At 43.2% G+C, this 17,583-nt stretch overlaps 1 protein-coding gene across 2 annotated transcripts in view; it reads left to right on the top strand.

The window, feature by feature from the left end:
- The window catches only part of Dlgap5 (DLG associated protein 5), a 30,385-nt gene extending 12,946 nt beyond the window's left edge, over positions 1 to 17,439 (top strand). Inside the window, exons 9-17 of one of the 2 annotated variants that reach the window (XM_031361890.1) lie at positions 422 to 495; positions 987 to 1,113; positions 6,224 to 6,309; positions 7,549 to 7,709; positions 9,021 to 9,113; positions 11,492 to 11,693; positions 13,281 to 13,461; positions 15,398 to 15,455; positions 17,085 to 17,439. In XM_031361890.1, coding sequence (XP_031217750.1) covers positions 422 to 495; positions 987 to 1,113; positions 6,224 to 6,309; positions 7,549 to 7,709; positions 9,021 to 9,113; positions 11,492 to 11,693; positions 13,281 to 13,461; positions 15,398 to 15,455; positions 17,085 to 17,195 — 1,093 coding nt within the window. In that variant the 3' untranslated portion in view covers positions 17,196 to 17,439. The remainder of the gene's footprint in view (positions 1 to 421; positions 496 to 986; positions 1,114 to 6,223; positions 6,310 to 7,548; positions 7,710 to 9,020; positions 9,114 to 11,491; positions 11,694 to 13,280; positions 13,462 to 15,397; positions 15,456 to 17,084) is intronic. The other variant, XM_031361889.1, reaches the window with a different exon arrangement.
- The last annotated feature ends 144 nt before the right edge of the window (positions 17,440 to 17,583 follow it).

The following is a 17,583-nucleotide window of genomic DNA, read 5'->3' as shown; positions in this document are numbered from 1 at the left end:
CCTATAGTCTTAGCCTTGGTAAAGCTAGAAAGGCAGGCTGGCTGGTACATGCCTATAGTCCTAGCCTTGGTAAGGCTGAAGAAGAGGTTTGAGAGTTTGAGGCCAGTCTTAATTTCATAGCAAGATACTTCAAAAACAAACAAAAAGCCCTAAACGGTGACCTTTGATCCGAGCATCCATGATACTGGACATCCGTAGCTAGCACCTCAACCCCATGCTGAGGTTAAGGGAATGTATCACCATGCCTGGATAGAAATTTATTAAATCAAAGCAACTCTGTTACATAATGAGGCCTACTCTCAAAAAAGCAAACATTTCTATTTTATTCTTTTTATTTTAAAAACAACACTTTCAAATCCTTTAGTTACATGTATGTGACTTTCATTTTTTGTGATTTTTTTTTTCTTTTGTTTATTTTTAGCACTACAACTCAAGACAAAGCAATTGAAAGTTTGGTACAGCAAGAATTGGAGTCGCTAACAGTCTGTAGTAAAGGTATGTTAGTTTAATTAAGCCATCACTTCTCTGGCTTATGATTTTGTAGAGTTGTGTATTGACCTCCTTTTCACCATGTAGCTCATGTGCTCTTTCCTGAGCTTGGGGAATGTAGGGGAGAAGCTGGGGAGACAGCTCAGCCACTAAGCCCTGGAGCCTAAGGACAGAGCTGGGTGTGGGCAGGGCAGGAGCTGGAGACCAGCCTGGAAGGAGGGGACACTGCAGGTGGCTTTCCAGGCCCTGGGAAGAGACCCTTTCAGAAATAGAGTAGAGTGTGCTTGTAGACCACCTCTGACCTCTGACCTCTGACCTCTACGTGCATGAACACAGAAATATTAACAACCATAACAGAGGAGATGTGAATGAAGTGACGGAGGCAGAAACAAAGTTTTAAAGTTCAACATGATAAACTGAAGGCTTTAAAAAAATCTCCAGTGAGGAGTGCCACTTTAGGAATTGTTCTTTAGTGAATGTTTTTGTTCATGTCATAGAACATGGCTTAAATCAGAAGGACACTTCTACTCCAAATTCAGATCACCTTTCAGTGAAAGGAGTCGCATCATTTGAAGTAAGTGGAGGTCAACCATCCGAGCCCCAGCATGATGTGCCGTACTTCAGGTTTGTATGTCGTTGCTGTAAGAATTCTCATTCATGTCTAGACATTTAGTCCCAGATTAAAGCATTTGATTTTATGCCGAAATGTTGAGTATGGTAAATGGGGAGGAATTGGCTTTGGATGTTTTTTCCACTTTGCAGGTGGGATGTAAATATGGTTCTAAAGGTGGCATATGTGCCAGGGCAAGTGTCCTTCCCAGCCCTGTAGTTTGACCCTTCCTTGTGGGCATTAATCATTATTTTGTGGATATTTTAAGGGATGAATACTGCATTTCAGGATAGACACCTTTTGTCTCGTACAGCCCGTTGTTTTGTTCTCGCTCAGTGTTAAGTGTTGCTGACATTCTATTTTAGCATCTGAGGATCTTTCTCATGCGTGGGTACATAATCCCGCCTGCCCAGCTCTTTCTCGGCTTACTTGGTGGGACTCAGCCAGTGTGTATAAACAGTGTTCAGCTGTTCACTCTTGATGCCAAAACTCAAAAGAAAAAAGCTGCCAGTGTCATTTGGCAGTGTCCTTCCTGGCATCCATGAAGTCCTAGCCAGGCCTGTAATCTCAGCACTCAGGAGGTAGAGGCAGGAGGATCAGGAATTTAAGGTCATCCTTGGATACAGAACACATCCAAGACCAACCAGGAAACATGAGAGCTTGCCTTTTTTTAAAAAAAAATCCTTTGAGAATTTCATACAATGCATTTTTACCAAATTCACCCCAGCATCTTCCTTTAATGCTTTCCCAGTCTGTACCTACCTCTAATCCCCCAGCAAGTCTTTTTTTTTTTTTTTTTTTTTTTTATAACCCATGTTATTCTCTTTGTGAGTGGAGGCTATCCACTGGAGCATGCTATCTACCAGGAGCCATATCTTTAAAGAAAACTGGCTTTTTCCTTCCCCCAGAAGCCATACACTGCCAGGGTTGAGACCAGATCTGTCTTTAAAAATACAAAACAAATAACTGATTTCAAATTAACATTCCCTCAAGCAGTGTCTGAAGGTTGTTATTTTCCCAGGCTAGTACTTGCAGTAATTTAGAACTTTGTCAGATCAGCTAGAGGACATTCCATCTTCCTGTCGTACTTTTGTTGGTTGGTTGGCTTGTAATATATGTGTGGGTGTCATGCTTACACGTATGCTAGTGCACTGCATGTGGCTGGTACCTGCAGAGGCCACAAGAGGATTTTGGATCCCCTGGAAGTGGCGTGAACAGACAGATGGCTGTGAGCTCCGTGTGGGTGCTAAGGATCAAACAGCAAGCGTGCCTAACTGATGAGCCACCTTCTATTGCTTTAATGATCTTTTCCTGGGTATTCGTGCTAGTAGCCACTTGAATTGCTTCTACAGTGAAGGTTTTCACTCAGATGTAAGGGCATCTAGAGGTGTACACTAGTCTGTGGTTCTGCTGGGTCCCTGAGGGAACAGCTTATCCAGCCAAGTGATATCAGGGCTAAGCTGCATCTCCATCCTCATTGCTTCAGTCCTTGTGTTTTTATGTCTGTCCACTGAATGAACTAAACCTTTTTCCTTCCTATCACTTCTGATCTTTCCACTGTTGGGCATCAAATCCAGAGCCTTACTAATGCTGTGGAAGTGCTCGATCACTGAGTACATCTCTAGGCCTAATGTCACTTTTAAGAAATTAAAACTGAGCCAGGTGTGGAGGCTCGGGATTCAGGCTAGCCTGCGTGCATTACACACTGAGCAAGTGCACAGGGAGTGGACCCTCCCATGCCGTGTTTAGTCTTATCACCCTTGAGTTTGTTTGTATTCCTCCCCATTTTTCTTATTAAGGTAAGGGGTACATCATGTAAGTGTTACTGTAAGTGTATAGCACACAGGTATTAAATACACTCACAGTGTCATGTGTCCATTACCTCTACACATCTCCTGTAACTTTCATCCCCTGTATTCTGTATCTACCAAACAGATCCCCATTTCTCCTAAGAGCCCCTAGCAAATACCATTCTAGTCTCTGTCTCCATAATTTTTTTTCTACTAAGCGCATCATACAATTAAATAGAACCATCCACTATTTGCCTTTATTTAATTAATTTCTTTGGGGGGAGATTGGAGAGTTGGTTGAGACAGGGTCTTTCTTTATAGTCCTGGCTGTCCTGGAACTTACTCTGTAGACAAGACTGGCCTTGAATTCACAGAGATTCGCCTGCCTCTACCTCCTGAATGCGGGGCTTAAAGGTGTGCACCACCATAATCTAGCCTTTTCATTTGTTTTTAAGACAGTCTCAAGTAGTCCATACTTGGTGAGCCAGGAGATGTTCCTGTGTCAGCCTTCTGACTGGTGTGGTTTTAGACATTTGTCTACCACCCCAGCCTGTGTTTTTTGTGACTGGTTTTTTTCACTTATCATAGTGCCCTTAAGATTGATCTGTAATGTTAGAACAACAACAACAACTTCCTAAGATTGATCTGTAATGTTAGAACAACAAGAACAACTTCCTCCTCCTTCTCTTGCCCTTCTTCCTCTTCTTTCTTCTTTCCTTCTTCTTTTTCCTTCTTCCTTCTTCTTTCTCCTTTCTCCTTTCTTCTTCCTCCTCCTCCTTTTTTCAGTTGTGATCTCAATGTGTAGTCCTAACTGGCATGTGCTTTAATTTTGTAGACCAGACTGGTCTCCAACTCATGCACATTCCTCCTGTTTATGCCTGGGAAAAGCTGAGAGAATAGACATAAGCCTTGTGGTCAATTTTCCTTTTTCATGGTTGACTAGTCCTGGGGTTGGAAGGTGGGCTGGAGAGATAGCTCAGCCAGTAAGGGACTTTGCTGCTTTTACTGAGCAGTCTGGGTTTCAGCACCCACATGGCAGCCCACAACCAGCTGTCACTTCCAGGGAATCCAGAACCCTCTTCTGCCCTCCAAGGGCAGAGCATTCATACACATGAAAGTAAATAAATCTTGAGTGCTACTCCATATGAATCACATTTTACTTCTCCATATATCATTTATGTTTCTGTTGTTTGTTTTGTTCTTGTTTGTGACAGTGTCATGCTGTGTTCTCCTGACTGGCATAAAATTCACCGTACAATTTCTGAACTTGACTGGCCCCAAGCTCCCTATAGCAGTCTCCAATGTAGATTGACTCTTCTGTCTCTGACTCTGGTGCCACCACACCTAGCTGTAATGACATTTGGCACGTTTCTATCTTTTTTAAAAAGATCTATTTATTTTATGTATATGAGTACACTGTAGCTATCTCCAGATGCACCAGAAGAGGGTATCAGATCTCGTTATAGATGGTTGTGAGCCAGCATGTGGTTGCTGGGATTTGAACTCAGGACCTTTGGAAGAGCAGCCAGCTCTCTTGACCACTGAGCCATCCCACCAGCCCCTCGACTCCATCTTTTATTAATTAGAATTTCTGTGAACATGAGTGTGCAAATATGCCTTTGGGGATTTGCTTTTAGTTCTTTGTATACCTAGATGTCGGGTTGCTGGATCATGTTAGAGATGTCTGTATAAACACAGATTTAACTCCTCTTAGGCCTAGGTCTCTTAGCCTTAGCAGTATTCACATTTTAAACTATGTACTTCTTGTCCGAGGGCCTTTCTGTACATTGTTGGGTGTTTGCAACATCTCTATCATAGTGACAACAATGTCTTCAGCCAGGCTCAGTGACATACACCTTTAGTCCTAGCAGAAGGGAGGAGGATTTTTGAATTCAAGGTCAGCTAGGCTCCATAGTGAGTCCTTATCTTTAAGAAAGCATCTCTAGAGTTGGGCAGTGGTGGTACTCACCTTTAACCCCAGCACTTACTTGGGAGGCAGAGACAAGTGGGCCTCTGAGTTTGAGGCCAGTTTGGTCTCAGAGTGAGTTCTGGGACAGCCGGGGCTACACAGTGAAACAACAAAAAGGTTTCTAGACATCAAATGTTGTCTATGAACAAAACTGACTCGAGGAACACCATCTAGTTGCTAGCCTTTGTAGTAAAGGCCTCACCCTTACTGGATTGAGTGGGTTATTTGTTCCTTTTTTTTTTTTTTTTTTTTTTTTTTTTTTTTTTTTTTTTTTAAGATTTATTTATTTATTTTGTGTACATGAATATACTGTAGCTGTACAGATGGTTGTGAGCCTTTGTGTGGTTGCTGGGAATTGAACTCGGGACCTCTGCTCGCTCTGGTTGGCCCTGCTGACTCTGACCCTGTTCTCTCCAGGCCAAAGATTTACTTAATATTAAATGTAAGTAACACTGTAACTGTCTTCAGACACACCAGAAGAGGGCATCAGATTCCATTACAGATGGTTGTGAGCCACCATGTGATTGCTGGGATTTAAACTCAGGACCTTTGAAAGAGCTGTCAGTGCTCTTAACTGCTGAGCCATCTTTCCAGCCCTGGGTTGTTTGTTCTTATTCTCTTTTTTGACCTAGGGTCTTGCTTTGTGTCGGTCACACGCTGTGTGATCCATGCTGGCCTTTCACTTACAGAGCTGCTCCTATCTCCTCAAGTGCTAGGACTGCAGGGGTGCACTTTATGGTGAACTTTCACCCTAGACCTCACAGGGTTATCTCCAGTGTGCTTCTGGCACTCGGCTTGTTCTTATTTCCATAGAGAATTATGTGTGAGTATGAAATACACACCAAAGTTGTTGGACTCTAGTCAGCCTCTGAACAGAGAAGAGAACAAACCAGGAACCATAGCTTGGACGGTGGGGTGGGTCTTAGCATCATCGATCCAACGTGAGTTTTAGGTAGAGAGGAATGGACATACACAAGGTATATGATAACAGGAGATTGTTGTTCATGTGTTTTAGTATAGTTCATTAAATCCTTACACATAAAGTCCCTAAAATTACTATTCTTGCTATTTAATTTTTTATTCTTGAATTTAAAAAAAATCTTTGGTTGATTTGGTTTGGTTTTTGAGACAGGTTTTCTCTGTAGCCCTGACTGTCCTTGACACTCACTCTGTAAGCAGGCTGGCCTTGAACTCAGAGATCCGGCAGCGTCTGCATCCCAAGTGCTAGGATGAACGGTGTACACACCACCACATGTCATATCTTTGTTTTAAACTGTTCTAGTCTTGTGTATTATGTCAGAATGGTAAGACTGAACTAAGGTGGACAACTCTTGGAACACTAACATATGTATATCATAATTTTAGAAAAATCCTCCAATCAGAAACTGACAAACTAACCTCACACTGTCTAGAGTGGGAGAGGAAGCTGGAACTGGACATTCCTGATGATGGTAAGAAAAAGTTATCTTAATTCTGTTTCTTTTGTTGTTACGGTTGTATTGGTTTCTGTTGTAGAGAGGTTCTCAGCACAGGCTGGCCGAGAGTTCACTGTGTATTTGAACCTTGAACTCCTGGTCCTCCCTTTTCACCCCCCAAGGGCTGGGCTTACAGGTGTGTCCAAACACACCTGGCCACAAAAGTGTCTATGTTGTGAATTAGGGTTGTTCGGTTTTTGTTTGTGTGTGTGTGTGTTGGTTTTGTTTCGTTTTGTTCTGTCTTCTGTGGTGGTAGAGATTCAACCCAGGGTCTTGTAGCTAAGCAAATACTTGACCATCAAGCTGTATCCACAGCCCTTTTTTCTTTTCATTTCAAGATTAAAACTCTTGTGTTGTCCAACTTTGTAAGCTTCAGTATTATTCAAAATACCAAGAGCTGTTTAACATATGCCCCCTAAAATTTCTATGCTAGAGAAGTACACAACCTTTATATATTTTGTTTTCTTAATGTGACCTTATGTATAGTGGTGTTATCTAGTATTCCTTTAATCTCAGTGTTCAGGAGGCAGAGGCAAAGTGGATCATGAATTGAAGGCCAGTCTGGTCTACAGCGCAAGTTCTAGGACAGTCAGGGCTACACAGAGGAACCCTGTCTCAAAAAAACAAAACAAGAAAAATATCTGTGTATGTGTGTGTGTGTATTCTGAATTATAATTATGTAGATCAGTATGAAAACAATTTTTTTTTCTTTTTAGTTTTTTCCAGACAGGGTTTCTCTGTATAGCCCTGGCTATCCTGGAACTCACTCTGTAGACCAGGCTGGCCTCAAACTCAGAAATCTGCCTGCCTCTGCCTCCCAAGTGCTGGGATTAAAGACATGTACCACCACTGCCCGGCATGAAAACAAATTTTAGCAAAAGTCCTTAGTCCCATTTATTAGGAGAAGCTATTTATAAAAAGTTACCAGTACAAGGTCCTTGGGTACCTTGACTGTGTGAGGTTGAAGTCTCATAAAATACAAGGAGAGGAAATCATATTAAATTCATTGTGAAGCTGTATAAGATTGGGGATGAATATTGCTAATTGTTACTGGTTCTTGAAGCAAGGACCTTGTGCTTATTATTTATGACTAAGTTTTTTTGGGTAGTTATTTTTGCTGTACTGTAAAAATTGGATTCTGTAAGCTCTAGGGTATTGAGGTTAAGTCTCAGTTGTCTGGCTTGCTATAAAGGCCTATTTTCATTTCTTCTTTAGCTAAAGATCTCATCCGTACAGCAGTTGGTCAAACAAGACTCCTTATCATGGAGCGGTTCAAACAGTTTGAAGGGCTGGTGGACAACTGTGAATATAAACGGGGTGAAAAGGAGACCACTTGCACAGATCTGGATGGATTCTGGGATATGGTTAGTTTTCAGGTATGTGTCAGGTGTGCTATCCACATTGACTTCTAATATCAGTAATGTGGCATGTGCAGACTGAGCTGTCAGGAGGCCCCATGTCAGCTGCACTGCCTTCTCCCCCATGTTGTCAGAGTCTGTGATAATGGTGCATGTGAGGAATGAGCTAGTATAGTTAGTGAATTCCTGTTGTGTGCCAGGTATGTAGTTAGAGATTACCAAAAGGCAAGAGTAGAGCAGGGTATGGTGGCACACACGGTGCCTAATCCCAGGCACACACGGGTGGGTGTCTGAGCTGGAGGCCAGCCTGGTCTACCATTGCAGACAGCCGGGCTATGCAGAGAAACACAGAGACTCTGACTCCCTCTTCCAGCACCCGTACTCCCGTGGGTCACATGTGAACACTCAGGCACACACATATAACATATACACATAAAATAAAATCAATTTGGAAGGGGGCTGGCGAGATGGCTCAGTGGGTAAGAGCACTGACTGCTCTTCTGAAGGTCCTGAGTTCAGATCCCAGCAACCACGTGGTGGCTCACAACCACCTGTAATGAGATTGGATGCCTTCTTCTGGTGTGTCTGAAGACAGATACAGTGTAATTACCCCAGAGCGAGCGGGGTCGGCAGAGGTCCTGAGTCCAATTCCCAGCAGCCACATACATGATGGCTCACGGCCATCTGTACAGCTACAGTGTACTCATACACATAAAATAAATAAAATAAATCTTTAAAAAAAAATCAATTTGGAAGGGAGGAAGGCAAAACAAGCAGGTCAGTTGTGTGTGGCGGCATACACCTTTAGTCCCTCACCTTGGGAAACTACGTCTATACAAGTACTATGCAGAATTGTATTCAGAATTATTAACAATATTCAGGTACTTTCTACTCTACAGAAGGATATATATAGGTTACATGCAGATGCCAGGGAATCACACCCTCTCCAGTGTGTGTGTGATGCTGAGGACCCAAGTTAGGGCTTTCCCTGTGCCAGGCAGTCCTTTGAACACACAATTTACAGTGACTTAAACTGAATAACCCCCAGCATTTGGGAGGTAGAGGCTGGATCTCTCTCTCTCTCTCTCTCTCTCTCACACACACCACCACCACCACCACCACCACCACCACCAACAACAACAACAACACCAACACCACCACCACCACCACTCCTACACATACATCCCCACACACAGGATTTTAAGTTTAATAACTAACCAGTTCTGGATCACCATTTTCTATTTATTTGACATGGTCATTCATTTTAGAATCTTAACGAAGCAATTTTGATGTAGTATTAATTGGACGAACTCGGGCTTTTGTTTCTAGGTCGATGATGTGAACCAAAAGTTCAACAACCTGATCAAACTTGAAGAGTCTGGGTGGAAAGACAACGGTCATCCAAGCAAAAAAGTCCCCCGGGTAGGTCTGCGTTCCTGGCACAGATGCTTCTCTGGCATTTGTTTCTAAGAATGTCTTTATTTACATGGGTGGGTGGAGTGGTCTAGTTGTGGCATGAAGTGCAGCTGAGGGTCAGAAGGCAAGCTCAAGGTATTGGCTCTTCACTTCTAACCAGGGAAACTTTGACATTTCTCAAACTGATTTCATGTGTTGCATATTTTACATTCTGATTGCTGTGGGGCCAGGGGAGCAACACAAAATGTAAGGTGTTTCCTTCCAGAGAAGAAAGTCACAGATGAATGGTGGACTTGGGGTGCCTAGGTGACTTATGCTCCTTGACAGTGGGTATATGGGTTTATTCTGAGAGCTAGACCTGTGTCAGCTTGAGGTGTGGCAGCCTTGTAATGCCAGCTCTTGGGAGGCTGGGCAGAGTGATTGCCATGAGTTCAAGGCCAGTGTGCATTATGTAGCAAGTGCCAGAACAGCAAGGACTATGTATATTGCAATATCAGTAGATAATTCATGTTTTGCTTATGCTAAACTCTAGATAGCCACATGGTAAGTTTTATAGCAGTCCAGTTGGCTGGGTGCTGTAATCACAGTTTATGGTTGAAAATTCCAAAACTAAGATTAAGTCATTTGCTCAAGGCTTTCATTCCAGAGTTCTTTATTCCAGAGCCCTTGCTCTTAGTGGGCAGATCACACCCTTACTGTTAACATGCTTTTGGGGGACAGACTGTGGAATGAGAGAGTTTACTTATTTCTTCACTATGCTTACGAGGTTTTCTATTTTTCCTGTACAGCATGCTTTGTTAGTCTAATAAGGATCCACTCGGGTTTAAGAGCATGTGCTGTTCTTTCTTGCACACACAGAGTAGCCTGCAGAGGCCTGCAAATCCAGCTCTAGAGGCTTGATGTTCTCTTCTGGACTCTGGGGGCGCCTGTGCTCCTGCAGTCTCACATATAAACACACACATGTACACATAATGTAAGACCTTTTTAAAGTCCTCCTTATGCCACAAATGGACATTAATCAAATTAAATAGTCAGTTTTCTTCTAATTTTAGAAGTACACTTCATTTATAAACTTAGGTTGATACTTTATGCAAACAAAGCTGTTTTGAATTCTGTCTCAGTAGAATAAAGAAACTATTATTTCATCTCAATGAAATCTCAGTACAAAGATCTGAGAGGAATGGCTAGATCGTTGAACACATTGGAAATCTTCTGTAATAGTAAAGGATGTTATTTATAAACAATGCTAGTGTAATGATAGTTGTTTTTGGGGGTGGGTCTTATTATTAAGTATCTCAGCCTGAACTCAGAAATAGAGTCTGTTGGGGTCCCGGAGCCACCCCATAAACCACACAAATACTGATCTCAGTTAAACAGAGATGGTTTACTGAACACCTACTCTGAGACTGACCAACCAGGGCAACAGCTCAAAGCTGTGCACTGGACATTTCTCAGGGCCAGCTTATAAAGGCTAAAACCACAATGAGCTCGTTCACAGGTGCTGAAGTGCTGCCCTCTGGTCGGTCAGTCCTGACTCAAACCATTCTAAGCATAACGGTTCATATTGATCTTTAATTTGATGGATGCTGTGTGAAGCTTAGAGTTGTGGAATTTCAGATGAACAAACCTCATAACATTTGGAACATGACAGGTTATGTGGGAAGCATGACCCTAATCTGGGTCAAGTTATTTTCAGTGTCAATGACTGGCAAGCATATTACAACAACAATATGAAATAGCTGGCAGGCGTGAAATAAAATGGCTACAGCTATGCTGGGGGTGTGGGGGCAGGCTTCAACAGAATCCTCCTGCCTCAGCTTTCAGGATGCTGGGATTACAGGCTTTTGCCCTGCTGCTCCTGACATACTGTGGGTATTTCTTAATTGTGTGCTTAGCTCTCAGTGGTTCTGTCATATAAGAATTGTAATTCTGCCTGTGACCACCAGATGTCTCTCCTTTTACGTTGTTTGGTTGGGGAGAATTTTATGAAACCTCAAAGTCCCCCCACCCCCAGTGATACACCTCCTCCAACAAGGGCATACCTACTTCATCAGGGCCATCTCTAATTCTGCCTTAACAGTTCTCCAACGCATGAGCCTATGGGAGTCGTTTTCATCCACACCACACAAGGTGATGCTCAGTTGGTGGGGCGATGTCCCCTTTAATATCAGCTGGTCCTGAGCTGACACAGGTGTGCATTCAAGCCAGTGGGGACAACATAGTGAGACCCTTGTCTCAGAATAAAAAGTTAAAAGGGCTATGGACTTACTTCAGTGGAAGAAGGATTTCCTGCTATGTACAGGGCTCTGGGATCAGCCCCTAGTACCGCAGGAACAGGGGAAGGTGGTAATGAGCACACCTTTAGCTACTATTTCTCCTTGCAGAAAAAAATTGTGCCCAGTAGAACAAGCAAAGCAAAGCAGGATGATGACAGACGAGCGGCAGCTAGGAGTCGGCTCGCAGCCATAAAGAACGCAATGAAAGTGCAGGCCCACGCAGCAGCTCCAGAGACAACAAAGGAAGCTGAAAAAATAGTGTTCGATGCTGGGTTCTTCAGAATTGAGAGCCCCGTGAAGTCGTTCTCAGGTTTGTAGTTTTGCTGAGACGTAAGAGAAGTGTTTGGGCCAAGTGAGGGCTGGAGTAAAAGGTGAAGAGTGACTTTCACAGGAAAAGACCCCGTGTGCTGATTGCCAGAAATAGGCTCCGTGCTGGCAAGCCCACCTGTACATCACATATTAAGAGGTGTGCTCATGCTGGCTTGTGCGTGATTTATCTTTTAGGATCCTGCTCGTGTTTCCATAGTGATGTCATAGCCGTCACTGCCATGCAATCCCAGTCTGTGAGGTTCCGAGACAAGCTAGGTTAGAGGTACGATGCAGAGGGAGCGGACCTGAGCTATCACGCTTCCCTCAGCTGTGCCCTCTGCACAAGGATTGAGGGAGGCAACTGTGCTGCTGTGTTTGAGATCCTTGGGATCAAACCCAGCTTGACATGTGGTCAGCAAGCACTTGTCCCTCCAGATATAGCCTCCCTTTCTGGAATCCTCTCTCTAGACAAGGCCTGGCTAAGGTTCCCTGGCTGTCCTTGGACTCATACAGACCTGCAACTTGCTGTGGTCCTGCTGCCTGAGCCTCTGGAGAGGCTGTGGTGTCAGGCTTGTCCACCAGTCCCCGCTGCGCATCCCTGTATTCAAAGGTTTTCTGTATGCTACTCCTGTGAGGTCATTCTCTTACCTCCGGCTAGGACTGTGGTTCTGTCACCAGCAGTTCAAGTGCCATGTTGGAGGAAGCCGAGTGTCTCAACAGTTTATTTGTAATGCTTTCTTGTTCCCCTGTTCCCGTGACTAACCTGTGTTTCAGCTGCTTGGTAACCATCTACAGCAGGATGCAGCCTATGTCTCAACTTTACCAGGAAATACTCTGCTGTGCTAAATGATCAAAGGAACTTGTTAAGGGACTAGGTTTTTTTTTTTCCTCTCTCTCTCTTTTCTTTTTTGTTTTTTTGGGGTTTTTTTGGGAGGGAGTGGGGTTTGGACTCAGGGTTTCTCTGTGTGGCCCCCCTTGCTCTTCTAGAACTCACTATATAGACCAGACTGGCATCAGACTCACAGAGGTCTCTTAGCTCTTCCTAAGCGCTGAGATAAAGGTTTATGCCGCCACTCCTCTGAGTCAATGCTTTCAACCCAAGCATTTGTTTGTCTGAGTTAGCTAAGGATAGCTCACTTGCTAATTTACATTATACCTTCTAAAATATTCTTACTGTTGTCGCTTCTTGCCAGAGTTGTACCTCGTTTTAGTGTTTTATGTATATACATGCTTTACGTGCTCGTCTGTCTGCACCGTGTGTGTGCCTGATGCCTGTGGAAGTCAGAAGAGAGCATCAGATAGATCCCCGGGACTTTAAAGCTGTCCTGAAACATCATGAGGTGCTGGGAGCCAAACCTGGCTCCTCCAGAAGAGCAGCCAGCGTTCTTAACTACTGAGCTCTCTCTGCAGCCCACAATCCTGCCTTCTAAGACGAGTTCTGTAACATCGTAGGCATGGCTAAGGTAACAGTCCTCTTGTCATGGAAGGGCCCTGTCACAGACGCTGACAAGAGTAGGCTCCACACTGCCTTTCTGAACAGAAAGTGAACGAAAAGACTTGCTTTGGACCTTGTTCTTTCTGTTTCCAGTACTGTCTCCTGAACGTCGTTCTCAAAGATTCGGAACACCTGTGTCTGCCAGCAAAGTTGTGCCTGAGGGCAGGGCTGCAGGGCATCTTCTAAGACAGAAGACGCCACTCAAGCAGCCTGACCCTCCGAGCAGCAAGAGCGAGCACATCAATCGGATGTTTTCAGATCATCTTGAAAGCAGGTATCTTTAATGTGTACTATGAGTTCAGTGGTATTGGCGTGAGCTATCACTTCATACGGTTAAGCTGGTAAAGTGTGTCAGCTGTATGTTTCTAATTAAACTTCATATATAACCCCATAACATGTGGGCAAGTCTTGCTCTTTTCTGAGGAAACAGACTTCAGATTTCAGGTTGGAACCAACTATGGTGTTGGTAGTCATAGCCACTCTGGAGACTGGGGTGGAAGGATTATTTCCCCAGTAGTTTTGAACCAGCCGTAGCCACACCACCTGTCTTAAAAGAAAGCATCAAGACTAATGTTGGTAAGTGTACCATGCAGTACAGAGGAGAGAAGTGGAGTGGTGTCCTCTGGTGCTTAGCAGATCTCAGCTCAAAACCAACCACATGCTGTGCCAGCTCTGAACATCTGGGACAAGTTAACTAGCTCAGCTGTTGCTGGAGTGGTGAAGAGGCATGTACTTTTGTACAGTCTGTATAGAGAGAAAGTGCCCAGTGTGTGCAGACAGCCTAGACATCGCTTCAGGTCATTATCTAGACAGACCTTACGGTCGCCATGCCAGGTACTAGGGGAGAAACGGTCATCATGCCAGGTACTGGGGGAGAAACTGAAATGGTATCTTAATGGAGGTTAGCTTGTAACTGCTCCACTTGATCCATTCATTCTCTACACAACTGCATCAGCATAGCCTAAGCCGTCCTTACCGTGGCTCATAGATTATTGTGCAGCTCATCTGAGAGAAACAAGTAGGGCATTGTAATCTGATGTCTGGAGAAGATGTTGGGCTTGTTACTAATCTGAAGTGTGGAAAATGTTGAACACTCCTCATTGCAAAAACATCCCACTAAATAAGGCATGGGGTTGGGGCAGGCCCTATGAGTTAAAATAGAGAAGGCACATGGAAGTCCTTAACTGTTTTATAATGTCTTTTTAAACTTTTGATATATGCCAAAAGCATCCTTTAGGACCTCAAAAATGCTTTTGGTATTATAAAAATCTGTTTTGTAAGATACCAATTTATTATCATACTTTGTATAATTTATTATTAGACTTTGTATAATTTATAGTTTATTATCTATATTAGGAAGATCAGTAATAGCAGTTGAATCATATTGCTACCGGGGCCAGCAAGATAGTTCAGTAGGTCACTTGTTTTGCAAGTCTGTGGCTTTCACACACACACACACACACACACACACATATACAGGTTTTTTTTTTTTTTTAATGTTCATTTGCAAACATCGTACAAGAAGGCATCTTAAAACAACTTTGAACCAGGCAGTGGTGGCACACACCTTTAATCCCAGCACTTGGGAGGCAGAAGCAAGTGAGTCTCTGAGTTTGAGGCCAACCTGGTCTGTAGAGTGAGTTCCAGAACAGCCAGGGCTACACAGAGAGACCCTGCCTTTAAAAACAAAACAAAACAAAAAACTCAACTTACATTTATGATTAAAATATATCGAATTACACTATCAAGTAAACATAGCCAACTTGCAGGCGTGAGAGCACATTTACAGTTCCAGCACTTAGGAAGCTGAGGCAGAAACCTTGAGAAGCCAACCTGGGATATGTAACAAGGTCTGTCACACAGAACACAACAGAACAAGAGCTGAGCTGCTTTGCTTCAGAAGTCAGCCTCACCCTGACCTGTTCCTGGTTATGTGGCTCTGGATCTGGCTAAGGTTCAGCATTCCAGGTGGAACCGTATTAGCCTGAGTGGTTGGCATGGGAAGGGGCATGTGACTGCCAGGGAAAAGGACATCATCTGTGGGGCCATCATGCAATAACTGTCTATCTGTACGCAGCAGCAGGCTCCTGGGCCAGGCTCAGTGTTCAAGCCTGTTATGCAAACTAGTGGCCTCCATGCAGGATGGACTCAAAGGTTGAAAGATTGTGATGTGTTTCATTATTGATATATAGTACCACTGCTTGTTTCAGGTGCTGTATAGAAGACGCCCCGTGTCCTGGAGAACAAGATTCAAGTGACTTAGAACATGTAAGTCCTATTGAGAGGTGATGGTAGGTCATGGAGGGTGTCACCTGTTTATGTCAGGCTCCTACTGGAGATACTAACAAGCAGAGTCGGCATCCTCATTTGCATGTCCCTAGGGTTATTTGCAACCATGCTGTCTTTATATTCTTCAGGCCACATCAAGATGACTGTAGAACCAGAGAATTAGAGTATCAGCAATCTTTGACCTCTTTAAAGTTCTTTAGGAATTATTTTATGTATATATGTTTTGCCTGCATGTGTGTCTATGCACTGTGTGGGTAGTTTCCTGGACCTGGAATTACAGAAGGTTGTGAGCTGCCATGTGGGTGCTGGGAGAGCAGCCAGGCTCTTAACCACTGAGCTATGTCTTGCCCTGGCCTCTATTTTTTGAACCAAACTTGATTGTTAGCAATAGTCTGTGTATTATACCTGCCTCACTTCTGAATGCCACCTTCTTGGTCCCGTAAGTTTTCATCTTAATTTGATGAAGATTTGGCAAGTTCTTGTATATTCTAGATTTGTACAGTTGTAAAGTGGTTTTAAATATGTCTTATTTATGGTTATTGCCAGGATCTGTACATGCCACAGCATTTGTGGAGGTCAGAGAGCAGCTTTGGGGAACCTGTTCTCTTCTGTTGGGGTTTCAGGGATGGAGCTAAAGTCATCAGCCCTTTAACCTGCTGAGGCATCTCAACCACCCTGTTTGGTTTCAAAATAGGGTCCAAAATAGAGGCCAAGCTGGCCTCGAACTCTCTGCTCTCTGGTGCTGAGGTTAGAGGTGTTCCAGTGCTAGATTTCTTTTATAAAACAAAAAGTTTCTCACTTTTCAACTTGAGTGCAAGGTTTAGAATATATGTCTTCCCATTATCTGTATATGTGTTGAATTGTATACAGGATCTGTTCTAAAAATGGAAGAAGGCTAGAGGGATGGCTGAGTGCCCCTGGGTTTAATTTCCAGCACCCACTCGGCCCTCCTGGCCTCTATGGGCAAAGCACTCATATACATAAAATATATATTTTTAAAAATTTTTAATTGAGAAAAGGCTTCAACAATCGTACAATCTAATTAGTCTTAAACCCTGACTGTGTATCTTGCTATTCAAATTTGATAGGACACATAGGATGAAAACTTAAATATCTAATGTGTGGCTTGGATTATGGTAGATATTTCTAAGTGATGCAAGTTTTTATAGTAAAGTATATTTAGAAAGAAAATACAATATAAGCCAATGCTTCTGCTGCTCTGAAAAGCCAGAGTGTGGTGGGCAGTGTCTGTCTTCATAGAGGTCTTCCTTGGTTGTCTTCATCCTGAAATTCTTTACTCTAGCTGTGCTCTGCTGGGGGGTCTTATTGGGGGTGGGGGGCAGGAGGTGAGATGGGATTTCTATGTATAGTCTTGGGTGTCCTATAACTCACTCTGTAGACCAGGCTGGCAGCTTGAGATCCGCCTGCTGTGGTGGCATACATAAACAAAATTAAAAAACCTTTACATTAGGTCTTACACTGTTAATAATTTTATTGTTACATAGGGAAAATTACTTATTCTTTGGCACTCAGTTGCTAAGGGTGTAGAAAGCTCATTGGGGCAGCTCTCGATGGTGGATTCCTTGACTGCTCTGCTGTGCTCTTTAGCCAGACCTCAGCTGCACCAGCCTCTGTACTCGGAAAGAAACGAGACAGCAAGAACGCAGACAGTTCTCCTTTGGAGGTAACCTAATTTTCTTCTCACCGCCAAGACCCTGAAGAGAACACCAGGAGGGCTTTTAACTTAAAAATAACGGCAAACATTCTTTTCTTCACATTGTTAATTCTCTGATGCATTCTTATTTGAAAATATGCACTGGTATTCACTTCTATTTGGTCTCTTTATATTGCATTACACAGTTTTATTTTTTCCTGTTTGTGGAGACATATTTTAATAATGATACTGTAAAAACCTTGTAGGTTATTTAAAATATTAAACGTGAAATAAGGTTTTGCATCTGTACTCTCATTTTATAGATTTTCATTTGAGCACTTGTATCTGTTGACATCAAATAGCTTTGTTTTTCTGTATTCCTTTAGATAAGGTTTCCTGAATCATGAAATCCATTTATTATAGTTACTGTTCAATCCTTGCTGCCTCTGATAA

This window comes from Mastomys coucha, unplaced genomic scaffold, assembly GCF_008632895.1.
Source record: "Mastomys coucha isolate ucsf_1 unplaced genomic scaffold, UCSF_Mcou_1 pScaffold9, whole genome shotgun sequence".
In the NCBI taxonomy this organism is placed as follows: Eukaryota; Metazoa; Chordata; class Mammalia; order Rodentia; family Muridae; genus Mastomys; species Mastomys coucha.
The sequence above is the reverse complement of the archived record's forward strand: the minus strand, read 5'-3'. Positions and strand labels throughout refer to the sequence as shown.